The sequence below is a fragment of the Mytilus trossulus genome, chromosome 3 (assembly GCF_036588685.1).
Source record: "Mytilus trossulus isolate FHL-02 chromosome 3, PNRI_Mtr1.1.1.hap1, whole genome shotgun sequence".
In the NCBI taxonomy this organism is placed as follows: Eukaryota; Metazoa; Mollusca; class Bivalvia; order Mytilida; family Mytilidae; genus Mytilus; species Mytilus trossulus.
The window spans coordinates 76,363,985-76,385,738 of NC_086375.1; the positions used below are offsets into that span (position 1 = coordinate 76,363,985).

The 21,754-nt window shown below is 32.0% G+C and overlaps 1 protein-coding gene across 3 annotated transcripts in view; it reads right to left on the reverse strand.

Annotated features, from left to right (window-relative positions):
- Nucleotides 1-3,163: 3,163 nt before the first annotated feature.
- Nucleotides 3,164-21,754, reverse strand: part of LOC134712455 (uncharacterized) — a 38,104-nt gene continuing 19,513 nt past the window's right edge. For 2 of the 3 annotated variants that reach the window (XM_063574002.1, XM_063574003.1), the window contains exons 6-16: nt 16,117-16,288; nt 14,428-14,555; nt 13,852-13,948; nt 13,240-13,304; nt 12,343-12,530; nt 9,743-10,995; nt 8,976-9,121; nt 8,248-8,396; nt 7,544-7,716; nt 7,042-7,147; nt 3,164-5,836 (exon numbers count right to left, since the gene is read on the reverse strand). In XM_063574002.1, coding sequence (XP_063430072.1) covers nt 5,696-5,836; nt 7,042-7,147; nt 7,544-7,716; nt 8,248-8,396; nt 8,976-9,121; nt 9,743-10,995; nt 12,343-12,530; nt 13,240-13,304; nt 13,852-13,948; nt 14,428-14,555; nt 16,117-16,288 — 2,618 coding nt within the window. In that variant the 3' untranslated portion in view covers nt 3,164-5,695. The remainder of the gene's footprint in view (nt 5,837-7,041; nt 7,148-7,543; nt 7,717-8,247; nt 8,397-8,975; nt 9,122-9,742; nt 10,996-12,342; nt 12,531-13,239; nt 13,305-13,851; nt 13,949-14,427; nt 14,556-16,116; nt 16,289-21,754) is intronic. The other variant, XM_063574004.1, reaches the window with a different exon arrangement.

Consider the following 21,754-nt stretch of genomic DNA (forward strand, 5'->3'; position numbering starts at 1 on the left):
TCTCCATGCCACCCTTCCTGTGTTCGAGTGTTCCATGCCACCCTTCCTGTGTTCGAGTGTTCCATGCCACCCTTCCTGTGTTCGAGTGTTCCATGCCATCTCATTGTCAACATCCAGAAGTATTGTCATTTCTCCATGCCTCCCTTCCTGTGTTCGAGTGTTCCATGCCATCTCAAAGTAAAGATTCCAAAGTACTGTCATTTCTCCATGCCACACTTCCTGGGCTAGAGTGTTCCGTGCCATCGCAAAGTAAAGAACCAGAAATATTGCCATTTCTCCATGTCACTATTTCTGGGTTCGAATGTTCCATGCCATCTCAAAGTAAAGATCCAGAAGTATTGTCATTTCTCCATGTCACCGTTCCTGGATTCGAGTGTTCCATGCCATCTCATTGTCAACATTAAGAAGTACTGTCATTTCTCCATGCCACCTTTATGGATTCGACTTTGAGAAATGACAATACTTCTGGATTTTTACTTTGTGATTGCGCGGAACACTCGAACAAAGGAAGGGAGGCATGGAAAAATAACAATACTTCTGGATGTTGACAATTAGATGGCATGATACACTCGAATCCAGAAAGAGAGGCATTGAGAAATGACAAAACTTCTGGATGTTTGCAATGACATGGCATGGAGCACCCGAACACAGGAAGGAGGCATGGAGAAAAGACACTACTTCTTGATATTGACAATGAGATGGCATGGAACACTCGAACACAGGAAGGGAGGCATGGAGAAATGACAATACTTCTTGATGTTGACAATGAAATGGCATGGAACACTCGAACACAGGAAGGGAGGCATGGAGAAATGACAATACTTCTTGATGTTGACAATGAGATGGCATGGAACACTCGAACACAGGAAGGGAGGCATGGAGAAATGACAATACTTCTTGATGTTGACAATGAGATGGCATGGAACACTCGAACACAGGAAGGGAGGCATGGAGAAATAACAATACTTCTTGATGTTGACAATGAGATGGCATGGAACACTCGAACACAGGAAGGGAGGCATGGAGAAATGACAATACTTCTGGATGTTGACAATGAAATGGCATGGAACACTCGAACACAGGAAGGGAGGCATGGAGAAATGACAATACTTCTGGATGTTGACAATGAGATGGCATGGAACACTCGAACACAGGAAGGGAGGCATGGAGAAATGACAATACTTCTGGATGTTGACAATGAAATGGCATGGAACACTCGAACACAGGAAGGGAGGCATGGAGAAATGACAATACTTCTGGATGTTGACAATGAGATGGCATGGAACACTCGAACACAGGAAGGGAGGCATGGAGAAATGACAATACTTCTGGATGTTGACAATGAGATGGCATGGAACACTCGAACACAGGAAGGGAGGCATGGAGAAATGACAATACTTCTGGATGTTGACAATGAGATGGCATGGAACACTCGAACACAGGAAGGGAGGCATGGAGAAATGACAATACTTCTGGATGTTGACAATGAGATGGCATGGAACACTCGAACACAGGAAGGGAGGCATGGAGAAATGACAATACTTCTGGATGTTGACAATGAGATGGCATGGAACACTCGAACACAGGAAGGGAGGCATGGAGAAATGACAATACTTCTGGATGTTGACAATGAGATGGCATGGAGCACTCGAACACAGGAAGGGAGGCATGAAGAAATGACAATACTTCTTGATGTTGACAATGAGATGGCATGGAGCACTCGAACCCAGAAAGGGTGACATTGTTTGTCCTGGGTTAGGACCCCCTTTTTAAAATGGCTGGATCCGCCCCTTGGTGGCATGGAACACTTTAACCCAAGAAGGGTGGCATGGAGAAATGACAATATTTCTGGATGTTTACAATGAGATGACGTGAAACACTCGAGACCAAGGAAGGGCTTTCTGGAATCGAGTGTTCCATGCCATCTCATGGTAAACATCCAGAAGTATGGTCAATTCTCCATGTCTCCTTTCCTGGATTCGAGTGTTCCATTTCATCTTATAGTAAACATCCAGAAGTATTGTTATTTTTAAATGCCTCTATCTTTTCAGATTGAAAACGGGTTCATCCGACACTTGTTAATACTATGAGGAGGAACTCTGACCTTTACCAGCAATGGTATCCACCAAGTGGTTGATAATAAATTCATCATAGATACCAGGATTAAACATTTGTACACCAGTCACACATTTCATCTCATTGACACCCTAATCAAAAGTAAACAAAGGCCAAATAAAATACAAAGTTAAGGAGCATTGATGACCCTAATTCTGTAAAGTTTTACCAAATACAGATAATGTTATCTATCCCTGGGGTACATTTGCTTAAACTAGATATACATTCCCGTTGACGACTGTATAGGTGATGGTACCCTTCAATCTTCAATCTTGACCCTATGATGTGATCTTTTTTATATTTATGAGGTGATTTAACTGGTAAATTGAGCTTTTTAGTTCCCTTTCAAGTCATTCTTTTCTCATGACTGACTTTGCTGACTTACTGTGGTTTATTTGATACTTGCAATTTCCAGGACATTGTTTGGAATCATAGCCATAGATCTCACAAGTAAACCAACAGGCTGGATTCAGGAATACTTGTCAACCTTGATGTCAAATCAATAAAATCGAAAGAAGTTGAAAAATAAGGTGTCCCTATTGTAAACAGCTGCAGTGACCTTTATTTGTTGCAACATGTCCTTCATATATTAACTGTTTTCCTGACTTTGAGGAGGATTTTGGATATTGACTCATATAGATTACGTGTCTTCAGTGGCTTTCCTCATTAGAGACATAAATGTTAAATATAGTTAAGTAGCATTTTAAGCTACACCTTGTATGATAATCATTCATGGCATGAGAAATTGTACTTAAATGCAACATTTCTTTTCTTTTGGTCTGGTTTATTGTCAGACTGTCTATTTGACATATACCTTGTTTCGCCAATAACACTTTAATTCATATTCATAATGTACTAATCTGAATCCATTTTGAGCAATTAATGAAAGTTGAAGACATGAAAGGAAATAAATATTCCTTCCAAGATATCAGTCAGGATCAAACTTATGATAACTTATCTTTTATGATTTTAGTGTTACATAAATAATCACAGCTGATTTGGTTCAACAAATATGTATAAACGATATGATCAAATAATGTAAAAGCAATTGTTTTAAGCTTTATTAAAAAGCAGTCTTTCACCAGATGAAATGTGTTCTAAAATTGTTAAGCTATTACACTTGATTGATTTCTAAAATAATAATAAAAAAAAACCTTAACAATGAAGTAAAATCATTTTTCAGAGAATTTTCCTTCACATACACGTGCATCATTCCAGGGAATCTATTAACAGCTTCATCATCACACGGATTCTTCCAATTTTATACATATGATATTGGTGATGGAAATACCACTACAATGTTAGTTAAGGTTATATATAAGCAGCACATGATAAATCTAATTATAAGCAGGAAATATCATTTAACAATACAAGGTAATAGTAAGGAGTTATGGTACGAGTGGCAAAGAGACAACAATCAACCAGCGTCCAAATGATGTAGATGTAAGCAACTATAGGTAATAATCAGCAAAATCCACATAGCCAGCTATAAAAGGCCTAATAGGACAAAATTTGAAAAAGTTGAATAAATGTGCAATGATTGAAAAAAAGAGTCGAAATATCAAATGTCTACGGACTCGACTCCAAAGAACTCAAAATAACATGCCATTCCAAATAAACTGAAAATTAAAAAACTTCCTTATTCACTAAAACATGACAAAGGTAGGGCTCCCCCATAAAATGAAATGCAAATATATGTTGCTTTTCAATGAAAAATACCGTACCCAAAACTTGAATTTTCACTTACAATCTAAAAAATCTTATGCGACTAAAAGGGATGGTGTCACTGTGACCAATTTCTCCATTCAATCACATCAATTCAAAATATCAGCAAACAGAAAGTGGGTTTCTGGCAGATCAGAAAAATGTTTACACTTTATATCTTCTTCTTCCTTTATAGTACAGGCCTCCCATGGCAATACTATTGTACTTACTTATCACTGTCAAGCTGCTGATTTAACAGGAAGTAATTTTGTTCACTTGTACATGTTAAAAGTGTGTTAAGAAAATTAAAGTTAACTAAACATAATTAAACAATTTAATGTATTGGCAAACAGGAATAGTGTGTCTAACAGACCTGAACAGTGCTATCATATTACAACTAATCACTTTTTAGCTGCCCACCAAATAAAGAGCCACTGTAGGACCTGAGAAAAAAATGGGATTACACATATTGGATGAAGAAACTTACAAATGAACAGGCTGAAAGCAAGCAGCTCACACTCCTAGAGTGGAGAAATAATTTTAGGTCTTTGAATGAGATTTTCATGTATGATTGTATTATACAATATTGTACATGATGACTGATGTACCCATAGTTTGACTATTTTATTTATTGTGTCTGTTTATTTAACACATCAATGTAAATATAACAGAATTTGATGAGACTGTTATTAAAGTGAGAGGGTTAGCGCTATAGAACCAGGTTTAATCCACCATTTTCTACATTAGAAAATGCCTGTACCAAGTCAGGAATATGACAGTTCTTGTCCATTCGTTTTTGATGCGTTTTGTTATTTGATTTTGCCATGTGATGATGGACTTTCCCAATTGATTGTAAGTTCAGTATTTTGTAATTTTACTTTTTGCATTATACATATAAGTAGATATTATTCAATTTTAAAGTCCACAATTTTTACATTAGTTTTAAATTACACTATAAACATATAAAAGTTGATTCTTTACACTGTACATGTAACAAATATAGAATAACAATAAAAAATGACAACAAATTCATTGTAAAATTAATGGACAAGACACCTGTTTACTGTATACTAAAATGAATCATTTTTAAAAATAAATTATAAGACTTTTTACAGTAACCAAATTAAAACAAAAGCGTACATGCTGAAAAACCTGGCCTGCATAATCTGATATTGGTTGATTTATTTTTATGAAAGTTTTTGACATCAAGGTTTACTACAGATACCACACCAACTTAACATTATAAATGAACCCCAAAAATGATATCAAAGTTAGATGGACATGTACACATTACAAGAACTCTAAAGCCTACTATACTGCTTGTAGAACTAAAATGCACAAGTTCAAATGCAACAACAAAACAAATATTATCAAAAGACATACACTTTATCAGAAAATTTGACATTTGAACAATGTAAAACTTTAAAAGATATTGACACAAACCACACATTCTCTTTGAAGCTAAGATGTAGGACTACAACACCATAACAAATATTATATGAAAGTCTGGTATAAGCAACACACTATAAACACACTAAATCAAGAAACTAAACAGAATGAAAAAAAATCATTGCAGAAACATTATTAAGACAGTGAAGCCTCAAATAATCTTTGAAGTCTACTGATACTAATGCTACAGTATAAAAATATCAATGGTCAATAATTATTACATCTTGAATAAAAACTTATTTAAGTTGATGTTACTGAAGAATAACTGACTAAGGCTGAGGCTAACATACACAACTGTAAGAAAATGAATGCAAAATAAATATAACAGTTGATAAATCTGAATAAAATCTAAATATAAATGACAGCAAAAAAATAAAATGATCGAATGATGAAATAAAAAGTGTATGGGTAAAAAAATTAATGATAATCAATTCTCCATGTCAGAGAAATAATAATCAGCTTCTTCATCTGAGTTGTCATGATTTTCTGAAGAGCTGGCATCATCCATGAACAAGCTCTGGCTGTCAAATGACTTTCCAAACAAATTCTTAGTGGGTGATGCTGTAGTCTGTAAAAGAAGAAAACTTATTACTCTCTATAAAATAGTTGATACAGAACATACAAAATCTAATTGGATATTCATCATTGCAAAACTTTAATACCCGTAAATGATGCAAAATGTGAAAATTGTATCTGTGAACTCTTTTGTTGGTTGATATTTACATAAGATTTCATTCCCAAATTATCCCATGGAGGTTAAATTTGTAAATTTCAATCTTGAAAATCTTGAAATAAATACTGTTAAATATCAACCTTTGGGTATTTTCATCATTTTACATGATTGCAAAATCAGCAAAAATACCCCTGCTTAAAAAATCAGCAAAAATACCCCTGCTTAAAAAATCAGCAAAAATACCCCTGCTTAAAAAATCAGCAAAAATACCCCTGCTTAAAAAATCAGCAAAAATACCCCTGCTTAAAAAATTAACATTTACAGTATTGTGATAACTTGAGGCATTGTTTAAGGAATAATTCATGGGGGCTTGAATATATCGTATTTTTACCATGGGTTGGCCCTTTATGACAAATACTTTACCCTGAGCAATAGCTAGGGGTAAAATATCTGCATAAAGGGACAACCCGTGGTAAAATCTAGATATATTCAAGCCCCCATGAATTATTTCGATTCTAATAGGACAAATACGGCAATTCTTTTGGATCGAAGCGCTCTAGGTGGAGGCAAATATTTGCCGTTCCCATAAATAAACACACTATTAAATTGGCTTAAAAGAACGGAGATAACTGAATTAGTGACATGCTTAAACTATTTACAATAACATATTTATATAGTTTTGGATGAATTTAATGATAATTTACTTATATGTCTTGATATTTAAAAAAAATAAATGGCTTTTATCACATTTTAGCATCGTTTGTTTTATTTCCTTGTGATGATTTTCGGTTTTACAAGCGTGTATTTTCCCATAAAATGCTTATATTCTTACGTCAGGTTCCTCATTGAGAAAAAAACAACATATGACATGGGAGTACAATGGGAACAGCCCATGCAATATATTCATATTTTACCACGGGTGTGTACTCAAAGCGTTTGAAGGACGTCATGTTAGAATACATAATATTGATCTGAATTTATATTTTGACAAAACCAGTATTTCAAATAAAACCCACAAATCAGAAATTATCATCACGAATAAAAGTATTTGACCTGTTAAATAGGAAAATTTTCATGCCATTTTGAAGACAAAAACATACTTTTTGTGATTTTTTGTTGACAGGAGTTTGATTTTTATCTAAAATTTTACGCCCCTTCATTTGACGCCTCTTCTGCAGCTGATGGATGTAATGATCAGCATCTTTCCTGCAAAAAAAAAGGAATTTCTTTAATCAAATTTTACTGTTCTTAAATACTCTGGACCCATTATTATTCATTGGATACCAATTTCTTGTATTTTGTGGTTTCTTAGAAATAGATAAATTTGCAGTTTATAAAGATAAATTCAGAAATAGGTCTTTCATGCCATATTCTATAAATATATTTTTCTACAATAATTCTTGATTTTTTTTTGTATTGTAGTCTGAGTGAAATGTTTACTTCTTATGTAATGAAAAGTATCATCATTTTCTTTTTCTGTAATGTGCAAGGATATCATTCATTTTGAAGAAAAACAATTGAGCCATTTTTGCCTATATTTAAAAAAAACATTAATCCAATATCCATTCATTTTTAAAAAGTGGGCTACTGTTGATATCATACCTGTCAATATTAGTCCATGGGCTTTCTAAGGAGGTAGCTGGAGTCTTTTTCTCTGAGACTGGATCTAGATGGACCCTGGTCAGTGGTGTGTAGATCTTGTTGAGAAGGTGTGGATGTTTTCTGGACATCTCTTCAAATATGTCACCATCACTGTCATCCATCAGTTTTGGTACCTAAATAAAGGTAGAATATAACTTCAATTTATCTATAAAGAAGCTTATGCCAATAATACTGGACTATAAAAATCTCAAGATCACAACTTTCATCTTTCAACAGATACTTGACTTTTCATGATGGGGTTCCTTTTTCATTGACATAATTGCTCTCGTTCTTTCACATAAATCTTTTTGACAAGAGAAGAGGTCATCTGTGTAGGTCAGTAGTAAAGTATCTTGACAATATTATTTTGTATGTCTGATCCAATATTTCAACTTCAGTTTCTTAACACAACACTGCCATAATTCTTTTAAAGAATTTTTAGTTAATATCTAGGTTGGCCTAGAAGTATAATAATGAGAAACCTATATACAATGTATAAAAACTAAATATATAGAAGAAAAAAAAACCATTTCGATATCAGTTATCCCTTGAGCTATGATCCTACTGTCTTTCAAAGTTATCATTGTTCCTTCATAGCCAGTGATTCGCCATTTATTTTATAAATGGGCCTATTATGGCAGGTTTGATTGTTATGTATTCCTTACCTTTACATTGTCTTGGTTTCTATATGGAGTAGAATCAAATAAATCATCCTCATAGCCATCATTATGGTGTTCTATCAGATCTCTTAGCTGTTGTTTTCTCTTAAGAGTACCCTTTCCTGCTGTTATAGCTCTAACTTCATTAGGTTTCACTGAAAATAATCAAATTAAGCATTCAGTGAACTCACTTATTGAATCAAATGTACATTGATACCATGAATACAAGTAAGTTTATTATTAAATATACCTTGTATATAAAATAAGGAAATTTGATATATAGTCATTAAGATAACTATCAAACCAAGTCTAAACAGAGTGGGTTTAAGGTTCTAGTTGGAACTGGGAGGAAAAGAGTTTTGTATGGTTAACAAATTACAAATGATGGGAAAAAAAAGTGTTCTCAGCTCATTCACTAGTCTTTTGTACCAGGTGAGCAAAAAATTAAACTATATTTTTGGAGTAAAAAAGTATTTTTGACAAATTTCACTTTTTACATACAAAATATTGGTGGATTGTCATGCATAGTTACTAAATGTGGTGAAGGGCAGGTGATAATGACTGGTTTAAAAAGTCTCTCAGATTGAGTAACCTATGAATGAAAGAGTTGATAAGATATTAAGCTAATTCGTAAATTGTTAAATCTGCAAACTGAAGTTCATACTATATTTAACCGTCTGCTATTTCATGGCAAGCGAACCAACAAATATACATACATTTTATGTGAGACTAACCTGCATTATTGACTTTTCTTTTCTTTGTTGACTTAGGGACATCTTTGTAGTACCATGCAATACATTCTTCACTTGTTCGTGTACCAACTTTCTCTGCGACAATCTCCCAGAAAGAGGGATTATCTCCCGGTATACTGGCTATTGCACTGTAATATTTTATCTTTTTGTTAACTTTATGGTTAATCTGATTTGGCTTTTGGGGGTATTAGAATGTATTTATTAAGCAATCTAAACATTTTTCAAAAAGATTTGTTCCTTGAATAAATACAATATCTATCCTACACTCATTGAATCATGTTGTCCACCTCTAATTAGGTCATTATTCATTAAATTGATACATTATATTGCCTTTGATAAAAACTGTCAGCATATTAAAATACAAATATGTTGTAAACACATAATTCAAAAGCTGGTATTTGTTAACAGTCTGTACGTGAAAGGGAAACCTCAAGCATAGATTATGTAAGAAAATGTCCTTAACACATTTAAATGACAAAAGAACAAAGAAGTTGGTGAGTTCAATTTACTATTCATCTCTTTATTCATTCAGCCATAACATTGCAGTGGAAAATCTTATGCACTTAATTTACTACCTTAAATGCTTATATATGTTAAGAACACTGGTATATTTATCAGTAATTATGAAGTTTGATTTGGTATTGTTTTATATTAAACAGAACTTTTTACTGTAATGGTATCAATGTGTATACAAATTATTTGTGTTTTTCCTCAAATCTTGTTATGTTCATTTTTAACAGAATACATACTTATTTAGAGTGTTAACTTCCTGTTTGGACCATGGTAATAATTCCTCTATCACTTTTTGTGAAATGTTCTTTGCACCATTTTGTTTATCTTTTGCTTTGATGGTACCAGTCTTTTTCTTACTGACTTGCTCATCCTTAGGCTTTTCTGCTGGTTTATTAATCCTGCTTTGTGTTCTCTTAGCCTTAACAGTGCCAGTTTTCTTACTAAAATCATCATCATCATCACTAGATTCTTCTTCTGAAGAGATACAATTCTTCGTCCTTTCATTGTAATTATCAGTTCTTTTTCGCAAAGACCTTGAAGTTAGGTCTTTTTTCTTGGAATTTTCACTCAATTTTGGAGTATCTGAACTTTGATAATTACTCTGCTTTCCAAGTTTTCTAGAATTAGTACCCTTATTACCATTTTTATTCTGCACTGCAACTGATTTTGAAGAATCTGTACTTTTACGACCTTTTTTTGATTTCAAATTTGACTTTTGACCTTTGACGTTCGTATCCTCTTCTAAATCTTGATCTGAATCTTCTGAGTTCTTAACAGTTCCAGTCTTCTTACTTATATCACCATCACTATCATTAGATTCTTCATCAGAAGAAATACTTTTCTTCTTTCTGTGATCATTTGTTCTTAGTTTACGTGACCTGGAATTGTCTGATAATTTATTTTTACTTTGGTCAAGTTTTTTAGAATTAGTACCCTTATTGCCATTCTTGTTTTGCACTGCAGATGATTTTGAAGAAACTGTACTTTTACGACCTTTCTTAGATTTTTGACCTTTAACGTTTGTGTCCTCTTCAAAATCCTGATCTAAATCAACTGAATATGTATCATCAGAAGTCTTGTTAGAAGTCTTTTTTGACTTGCCTGTCCGACTGTAACATGTATCTTTTCTTACCACAGGTGTTTTTCTTTTTAGTTTTGCTTGTGTGACAGTATTATCTAAATCTTCTACTAAACTATCTAGATCCTCATCAGCACTATTTAACGAGGTTGTAGTTTTGCTATGCCCTGTGGTCCTACAGTCGTCTGAGGGATCATGAGATCTAACATTCTTATTGTCATAACTATAACTTCCATTTTTTGCTTTTTCTGACAATCTTTTTTGTTTGGGCTGTCTATCCAAGATCCTTTTTCCACTTCTGTTAATTTTCACTGGTGTATTTTTATCTGTACTTTTATATTTTTCAGCTGCAGAGCTGTCGCTGCTATAAATTTTGGCTCGTTTATTTTTTGATGTACTCAGATGCCTTGCCTGAAATTGAATAAAAATTATATTTGTTATATAAATATATCATATGAATTGTTATAACACAGGTTATTTTATTCAAAAGTCATCATACTTCTTTTATAGAATGCAACCCTATAAAGTGAGAATATATACTGTGGATTCATTTATTTTCATGGATACTGATTTTTCTGATATTTCCAAAAACAGTATTTCATGTATATTTGATTTTATGTTTCTGCAAAAGGCTTAATAAAAGCAAACAGAAACTAAGAATGTGTCCAAAGTACACGGATGCCCCATCAGCACAATCATTTTCAGTAGACCTTGAAAACGGGATAAAATCTCTAAATTGGCATTAAAATTAGAAAGATCATTTCACATGGAACATGTTCAAGTTGATCGAACTTCAACTTCATCAAAAACTACCTCAACCAAAAACTTAAACCAACACTTTACCTGAAACGGGACAGACGGACGAACAGACAAACAGACGAACAAACGGACAGAGGCACAGACCATAAAACATAATGCCTATAAATGGGGCATTATAAATGAAGCATAAAAAAAAAATTTTAAATAGTGATTTACCTTAATCCACAAAACCCCATTAATTAGTATCCAACGAATTATAATTAATCAATAGCAAAAAAAGTTAAATGGATTCATCATCATAAGGGAATTTGCAACACTTGAGAAGAGATTTTCAACACACATATTTTGCCATCACAGAGATACAGGCCTGTATACAAAGACTAAACAAGACTATTGTTCCTTTGTCAGGAACTTTGTTTTTACTGGTGTGTGGCCGCATGGTTAATAACAATATCATCATTAACGACAGACAAACCAGCGGATTTGAACAGTACACCATCTAATACACCTTAAAAAGTGTACAAAATAACTTCAATATAAAAAACAGAAAGTCAATACAATTATCAGTTGTAATTGAACAGTGCTACTCATTGAGGATGTTTGTCTATTCCATCTGTTGTAATAACTATTCTTTTTCCCTTGTGAAAATTTGCATTGTTCCAGCTGATATTGCATATTACTATTCTTTTAGAATGCATATCTATGCAGTCCCTTTATAAGTACTTAGCCTTTAAACTTTTAAGAATTATAAAAGCATGGTTTGGTTTTTAATTTGTATAACTTTCAAGATTGTTTTTAGCCATATCTAAATAAATTGACAAGATTCATTTAACATCATACAGATGAGGGATATCTGCTATCTGAAATATTTATTGATACTTGTTTTTACTTTTACTTTTTTAATATTGGTGTTGTTTTATACACTTTTTAGGTGTCAGGTTTAACTTGGTTTTTCTTACAAGCATAATGTGAAATATTTTCATGTAATGTGTTACTTACTTTGTATGTTTCAGACATTTCTTTCAATATTTCAGGAGTGTGTGATGAAATGTAAGTTGTTTCAAACGTATTGTCATCATAAGTTTTAACCCTTTGACCTGCCCACCATGCTAGAGTAGGTTTAACTACTCTTCCACTCCTTGTTGTCTTCAAAGTGCCTAATTCTACCTTCCCAGTGGGTGTATAAACTGTAATGCAATATATATGTTTGATTATACATATACTACAATTAAATTTCTTCTACAATCTACGACATTGAGAATAAAGAACTGTGAGAAGTGCTACCTAGGAAAAGCACACAAAATTACTCAAATTTAATCAATTGTGAGAGTATTTTCATGAATTAATACAAAGTGTTTTAATACCTCAACTCATTGTTTCGATTCAAAATATATCAAACATAAGACAAAGCTTGTTTTGTAGTGACCAGATCCTGAATCTTTTTTAAAGATATTTTAAATTTCATGGTCTTGAAATTCAGCTGGCTTTTTTTCTACAAATTTCAGTTAGCTGTCAAAATTTGTCAGAAAGATCAAGGTTGTGGGCAGTGCTAACAAGAGAAACTACAGCTCACTGATGATAACCCTGACGAAACTTGATAATTCTAATAGTGTAAAAATATGTTACTGTTTGATAAACAGGAAGTTGTTGAGTGATTAATCTGAAAACTCATCACCCTGTATAGCTGTCTTGTATAAACCTTGAAACCAAATTTCTGAAATCCTTATGATGTAGTTCCTGAGAAAGATGCAACAAAAAATATTCATGGTACTGATAGACTGATAGAGGTAAAACTGTATACCCCCACCTTTTTTAAATTAGGGGTACAATTACACTGATATAATAATGATTTTCATGATCCACACACTTGACATTAGCAGATTTAGACACACTTACCTTCAGACGACACATCAGATGTCCCTGGCTTTTGTGCTTTTGGTGTGAGATAACGCTCTGTCCTACTGTGGAAAAATTCAGGTCAATTTAGATTAAAATCTTTAACTTTAACAATAAACTATTGTAAAGTCGTAGCTGAAGTTTTTAAAATTGTTGCTTGTATCTTGTATATATAACTGTTTTATGATTTTTTTTCCTTTTCTTTTTTAATGATTCTAACAAACTGTCTTTGATATCTTAACAATATATACAGGCATTCTGAGAGTATTACATGGCAATATTTAGTCCCCTTTTCATTCAAAGATGATTGTACTGGAACAAAATGACAAAAAGGTGCAGAAAACTGATATCTTTTCAGTAGTTTCTCTAAGTCCAGGGACCATAACTCTGTACAAAAAATCTAAAAGACCAGAACAAAACTCAAACTTGATCTGTAACTGGTCATGATAAAACTATATACCAAATATCAAATCAATATCTTTAAGCATGACAAAAAAAGATGGAAAACTGACGACGGACAAAGTGCAAACCTAAAGTCATCTTCAACTTTAGCAATAGTGAACTAATAATCCCTCTGCTCCCTAACACTCTTAAAATGTACTATGAACTCACCTACGTCTATTTAAACCATTGAGATGTTCTTTTACATAAATCTTCCAAGATTTAGGGAAACCATTAATAAACATCTTAATAACTCTCTTTGAAAATCCTGAAAGATAGAAAAAATATGATCCATATAATTTTAAATACTTAAGTCTTTTTTATATGGGTTTGTATGCGTAAGGAAAACTGATTCAATAACCTCAAAGACGTATGCATTATAAACATTTTATCTATGTCAGTTTGTACTGACTAAATCAGCCATATAAAGAGGAAAGGGAACCAAAATTAAGCCAATGACTCAATTACTGGGACATAACAAGAGATGCAGATTGATTGTGTTACAAAAGCTTTGAATGCTCACAAAAGTGTACTACACTACTTTTTAATGTAGTAAGACATTATTTTGGCATGTTGAAAAGTTAAATCATTTCTTTTCAAATAAACTACAATGTAAGCAAACTAGCATTCTTTATCTGAAAGAGTTTAAATGAAATATCTAAATTTTACATCTTGTGAAAAATAAAGTCCTGGAAAAAAGTTTCTTGTAAATCAAATACAAGCAAATATATTGCAGTAATCTGATACCTGATTCTAACATGTCCAGCTGTGATATTTGACCCTGTATTTTATAGACAGTTCCTGACGTTGTTACCAAGGTTCTTTTGTCTATGATGTAATCTATAGCAGTGCTATGCCAGTATTCTTCTGTACCACTGTAAAAAGTATAATAAATCATAAAAAAAATTGTTAAAGGGGCACTAGCTACGAGATGTGTGAAAAACCTATTATATCATTTTGTTTTGACTCAATCAGTAATGAAATACAAATAGTGAAATAATAATTACTTTTTAGGAGCCAATAAGGTTCAATTTTTGTTAAAATTAGCCAAAAAACATTGATTATTAATTATTCACTTTTAAGTGAATAGATCGACCTCATTGTACCTGTATTCATGTGAACTTTAGTTTAACTCCTTAGCTTGAGATGGATAACATGTGAATTGTATGTGTAAAGTTATTTAAAGGAAGAGAATGTCAACATTGAAAGTGAAACAAAGGTATATCATTTAATTGACTGATTCCATCCACAAATAAACATTCTTTTTTTATATTCTAATACAGGTTAAAACAGTGATAAACATTTTTTTATATCTGTTATATGAAATTAAAAAGACCTAGAATAATTCAACAGCACATGTTTGCTTAATCTATTTATATCTATATTTATGTTTACATTGCTTACATTGGATGACTATAGAGGTCAGCTCGATAAATAATTAAAAACACATGAAACTAAGCTACATATTTTCATACCTGTGCCTTGTTAATTGTTTTATTTAGACTTTAAATAGTTTGGATACATGTTTAACATTGTTATAATTCAAATATGAGAATTTGATTAGAATCGGTGAACACGAATGTGACAGCTAATGCCTCTTAAAGAAATTTAATTAGGATCAAGTCACCTGGAAATTAACATGATGAAAATAATACAGTAAACTGGAAAGTGATTAATATAAGTTGTTATAATTTGTTTCCCAATCCACTATAAATAAATATGTTTTCTCATAAAGAATCAATATTGTTGTCAGAATTTAGGTTATCTAACACTGATTTCAAAATCATATTTTATGAAATAAGGGAGACAATCAGCTACTTCAAATCAAATGTGTCCAGTGCTACATGATAGTCTCCTTTACTTTATGGTTATATTATGGCTTGAAATAAGAAAGATAATTTACTACTTTACATTAATATCTGATACAATTAAATATTCTGATTCCAAAAATTTATACTTAAATCATATTTTTTACAACAAATTAGACACGACAAGACAAACACTTTATTAAAGTCTCTTCACTTGTAACATATAAAATATACTGCTTTTTAAAACATAAATTAATAACATGAGGCACTCTATAAAGAGTTATGAGAGACTATAAAACATTTTTTTTTTAAATTAGAGCAAAAATGAGAAGTCAAAATATAGAATGTCAAATTGTCCTTTGACAATGACGACAATTTGACAGTCATAAAACAAGGATATCTAAGTCTCTATTAATTATGGGTTATAAATTAAATCACCATACAGCATCATATTAACTGTAAATATCAATTTTAATACCCCAAAAAAATGTTTAGTAGTTATTGAACCAAGCCAAGAAAAATTAGTCCAAGGACCAAAGGTTCATGCCAGACATAAACTTAAAAAAAGTGAAATATAGACAGGCAAATATAAGACATCAGTTAACTAGACATTGGTTTTGATCAATACCTCTTTTTACCATCAACACAGATATCTGATGTTCCTATTGGTCTGATAATCCAGTCTGTCAGGACATTCTCACTTGAAAGTCTGTCATGTGATTCTTGTAGATGGTTAATCTCATCAGGGATCTTATCTTCAACTGCAATATCATTTACTGCCCCAGCTTCTAATCTCTCCTCTGGAAATAAAAAAAAAACACCATTCAATTAATGAAGTACAATCACAAAGAGTTCATATGAAATCAGTTTTAAATCTGAGAACAGAAGTCCCTGCATTTTTAGGTGGCTCTTTAGACTTTGATGCAAACGAAAAGTAGCCATATAATTGATATCAAATTGATTAACAAATTTCATTTGTGTGTTGGTTTTTTTTTTAAATCAATAAGGATTTGTATAGTTAGACTATACAAATCCTTGATTCAACAGTTAAGGGGGCTCCTGGGTATAAATGATTTTTTTTTTCTAATATAGGATTTCGCTATATTTTTTCATAAATGAACTTTATCATATACTTAAAAGAAAAATGAAATAAAAAAATGGGGTCACCGTTCATTTAAGCTAAAATCTGCCTCTGGAAGAAACATACATTTTTGTTAATGTTCTTTTTTTCTGTTGAACTAATAGGAGAAAAAGAGGAAATATCGAAATAAAAAAATAACCTAATATAAGAAATCGCTTGAATTTTACAATTATTTAGTTTATGTACAGCTTATTTGAAAACAATAATAAAAAATATAGGTCACCGATGAGTTAAAAAAGATATTTCAAATTTAAGGCCAAAAAATGGCATTTTTGCACCAAAGGGAGATAATTTGGAGCTTTTTCAATTTTTAAAGTCATCTGGGGCCAAACCAAATCATTTTTTGTTGTTGTTTTTTGTACCATATCATAAAGTAACAACTAATAGTGTAATAAATAAAATTTGTAATGAAAAAATAAAGGTTTAATTTTTTGCTAAAATTTTTGTACCCACGAGCCACCTTAATCATGCATTTCATCTTCTAAACATGGCTTTTTCTGGTAACATTCAATGTTTTATTATAGTTTTTAAAACTTTTTATTGAAGTTGTAGCAAAAGGCATCATTTTGCCTATACAATTTTTAATTACCTTTACCTTATCTTATAAAATTAGGACTACTTATTTCTTTGTGTATGAGTTTTTTTTTAATAATTGTTTACAATTGAAATTAACGTGTGGGTAATTTGTAGGACTGCTTTGTAAATGCATTAGTGTCTTAGCTAGTCTATATACATAAAACAAAGGAGATGTGATATGATTGCCAATAAAACAACTATACAACAGAGTTCAAATGAAGTAGATATAAACAATTATAGGTCACTATATGAACTTGAACATGTACATGTTTTAAACAAACAGGCTCAAGTAGAAAAAAATATACAAAATAAAAAAATAAAAAATTTTACCATTAAAAATAGGGCTTGATTGACTGACGCTGACAGCTTGCATTTTTTGTCAAATATATATATCTTTATTCTCATAAAGCCAATGCATTACATCGGTACAGAGATAACAAATACAACAATAAATATTTACAATATGTACAAAACAAGCGAGAGAGGTTACAAAAGTTACAAGCCAGGAGTACAAACACTAGTATTTATATTTTTTATAAAAGAACAAAGCTTCTTCAGAACTGGTTTTCTTGTACTTGACATAAGTTCAGAGAATTTAACTGTATTTTGCCGTTTTGTAAAATATGCAGTTAAAAACTCTTTTCGTTTTTGATGGAAAAAATTGCATTCAAATATAAAATGATATTCGTCACCTATTTGTCGATTGTTACATAGACTGCAAAAGCGGTTTTCTCTGATCACGTTTTGCCATCTTCCTGTTTCAATCGGCAGCTTAGTATTAGTCGTTCTAAATCGACAAAAAACAATAGCGTCTTTGAAGTCCAAAATATTAAAATATTCTTCGAATTCCAAGTTTTTCTTAAAAATTTTGTAGTTTATACCTTTTGGTGAATTTTGAATGAGGGAATTCCAGTTCTGAATATATTGATCTAGCAATCTCTGCTTTATAACAGTTTTTAACCATTTTTTATTAACGAAATTTTGTGACTCCCATATGTATGAGAAACCACAATCTTGAAATATTTTTTGTATAAACAGGATCCATTTTATCTGGTTATTATGGTGATCGTTCATATGACGAGAAAGTTGATATAATATGAAGGAAAACTTTGCTTGTTTACCGGATATCAAATTTGCCCAGAATAGTACTGTTCGAACTTTAATATCTATTTCGATCGGATGACGACCTAGTTCCCCGTAGACCATATAATTTGGCGTTGAGGATTTCAAGTTTAAAAGAATTTTACAAAATTTTAAATGAATCTTTTCCAGGATATCATTATTACCAAAGCCCCATACTTCACACCCATACAATAGAATGGGCTTGATCATTTTGTCAAAAAGGTCAAGCTGACATTTAACAGAAAGCTGATACATCCTTCCTATTTTCAGGACTTCGTACATGGCTTTTAAGGCCTTATCGGATAAATATTTTTTAGTCATATTAAAGTTTCCTGTTTTAGTAAACACAATACCCAAATAGTTGAACTGCTTTACTAACTCAATGTTTATGCCATTATAAGTAAATTGGAGATTTTTTGGCAAACGTCCCAAACCAAATACTAGGGTTTTAGTTTTGTCAACGTTTACTTTCAGTTTCCAAACCCTACAATAGTCATGAAAGGCATTGAGTTGCGTCTGCAGATCCTGTGCTGTTTCGGCCAACAGCACCGTGTCATCTGCGTATAATATGATAAAAAGTTTTAGATGTATTTCTAATTCTCTTTCAAGATCTTCTGATAAGGTTTTAAGTCCTGTAATATTTTTACTAACCAAGAAATCTTCTAGATCGTTTAAAAATAAAGAAAATAGGAAAGGTGATAAGTTTTCTCCTTGTCGTACGCCGTTGTCACAAGCAAAGTATTTTGAATTACAATTATTGTATGATATACGAGATTTAGTATTACAGTACATATTAGATATAACCTTATACATCTTACCATTTATATTATTTAACAACATTTTATAAAACAAACCATCTCGCCATACAGTGTCAAAAGCCTTCTCAAAATCTATAAAGGCACAATATAATTTCTTTTTCCTACATTTCAATAATTCAAAAAAAGAATACAAGGTAAAAATATTATCTGTAGTAGAATACTTTTGACGAAAACCACTTTGATTTTCTTGTATTAAGATAAACTCTTCTGAAAAATCATTAAGTCTTTTATTCAAAACTGCTGTAAATAATTTTCCCAGACAGCTAACGATAGTTATTGGTCTATAATTCTTTGGATCTTTGGAGTTTCCTTTGTTTTTATAAATTGGTTTAATTGTACCTATAAGCCAGCTATGTGGAATAAGACCTTTATCAAATATAATATTAAAAAGTTTCTCATAAATGCATAAAAACTGGTTTGATGTGGATTTTATGTATTCGTTTATAATTTCGTCTTCACCACAAGCTTTGTCATTCCTCAGTTTTTTAATAGACTGGAGAATTTCATCTTTTGAAAAAGGCGAATTTATATGTTCATTCATATGTTCACATTGCATGGGATCAATCTCTGGAAGTTGCACATTTTTTTCATCTTCCGGTGCAGCGTTTAAATTTTTGAAAAAATCGTGTAATTTTCCAATGTCAATATCGGGTTGTTTCTTTCTTTTATTCTGATTTAAAATTTTCCAATATTCTTTCGGATTTTTGCCACGCAAATTTTGAATTTTATCTGAAAGATCTTTTCTAAAGTTTCTAAATTTGCTATCGAGAATGTGTTTATACGCTTTTTCGGCATTTAGCATGTCTGAATGGTTTTTAGAATGATTTTTGGACTTGAAACGTCTTTTTAATTTCCTGTAATTTTGACGTGCAAATTTACATTCCTCATCAAACCAGGGTTTATTTTTATTTCCAAGATCCCCCCTTTTCTTATTCTGTTTTACAGTATAAGTACCAAAAGTTGTCTGCCCAGACTTGACAAAAATATTACACAGATCATCTATAAGTGAATTAATCATGTTCTTATTCACTACAGTTAAATCAGTATTTGTAAGTTTGTATTCTAATTCTGCTATTTTTTCTACATCAATATTATTTTGAAATTCATTTATCTTTTCAGAATTCCATCTTTTTATCTTCGTAAACGTATTCTTTTTACTAAAATAATCGACATTTTCCGCATGGGCAATTGCCAAGTTTTTATCACAGAAAAAAGTAATAGAGAGTGGGTTATGAACATCTGATAATAACTTACTTGAATCTAAAACTTCAAAGTCCTTAAACGTTTTCAAAAGTTCAGGAGTGCTTATACAATAATCAACTACACTGGCATTACGACAAGTGAATCGCCCGATATTTTGATCCCTTCCCAATCTTCCATTTAGTATAAAAACCCTGTTGCCTTTGCAAAAATTTAACAGCATATTGCCATATCTATTTTTACCTTTATCCATACTTTCCCTCTTCGTGGGAATAGACAGAGCTTCTAGAGCATTAATGGGGTTTTCGATAAAGTCAGACAAGTTATTATCACCATGTTCATCTTCATTTATAATTACAAAATCATCATCACAACCTGTCCTGGCATTAAAATCCCCTAAGAGGCATATGTAATTTGAAGTGTTCGAAAAGCGTAGAAATTCTTGTTCAATCTCATTAACAGCTTCATCTGAGGAATACCTAGTATATTCCGGAGGTATGTAAACGACTCCAAAAACAACGGGTTTATCTAAATTAAATGTTTTACCGTTAACTTGAAACCACATTACATATTTACTTTCTGTGTCTATTATTTCTATCATTGTCTTCAAATGTTCTTTGTAGCCAACTGTAATACCACCCGATCTCGTTTTTGTAACTTTTTTCCTGTTTTTCATTTTGAATTCATAACCAGGAAGATTTATCACATCAATGTCATCGGTTTTTGTTTCTACAAGACATACTATTTCATGATTATCTATAATGTCTTTAAATTCTGGATAATTCACGCGAGACTTTATTCCACAGCAGTTCAGGCATAAAATGTTTAGATCACTACCAGCTGAAATATTTTTTCTAGGACTGCTACATGTATCGCTACTGGTTGAAGTCGAAGCATTATAAATGTCTGAATTCGGGAGTGAGAATATATTACTGCTTAAATCATTTTCAATATTCGTTTTTGTATGTTGTCTAGCTGGTTGTTCTCCGTGGCCACTCTAATATTGGTTTGGTTGTGTGTTGTTCGCATGTGTTGATGGAGAAGGTATGGAATCACTGTTTCTGAGATTTCTTCTTATAGGGCTGTTATCTGACTCAGTCCTAGCTCGTTTTGATCTAGGTGGGATTGGCGGGCTCTGGTTGGTTGCCTCAATTTTCTGTTGTGTCATTTTTGCCGGTGTTTGAGAATGTGTCTTTATTTTCTCTTCTGTGTATAATTTCCCGTTTATAAATAGTTTATCCCGTACCAGGCTTGCCATTTTGCCGTCCTGTTTGGCTTTCTTTAAGATAGGATAAAGCTTTTTCCGCGCTTGTTCAATTTCAAACGGAAACTGCTCTTTAATCCCAAAAGGTTTTCCTCTAAGGTGGTAAGCACTAGAAAGCACCATCTCTAAATCTTTTCTGTACAAA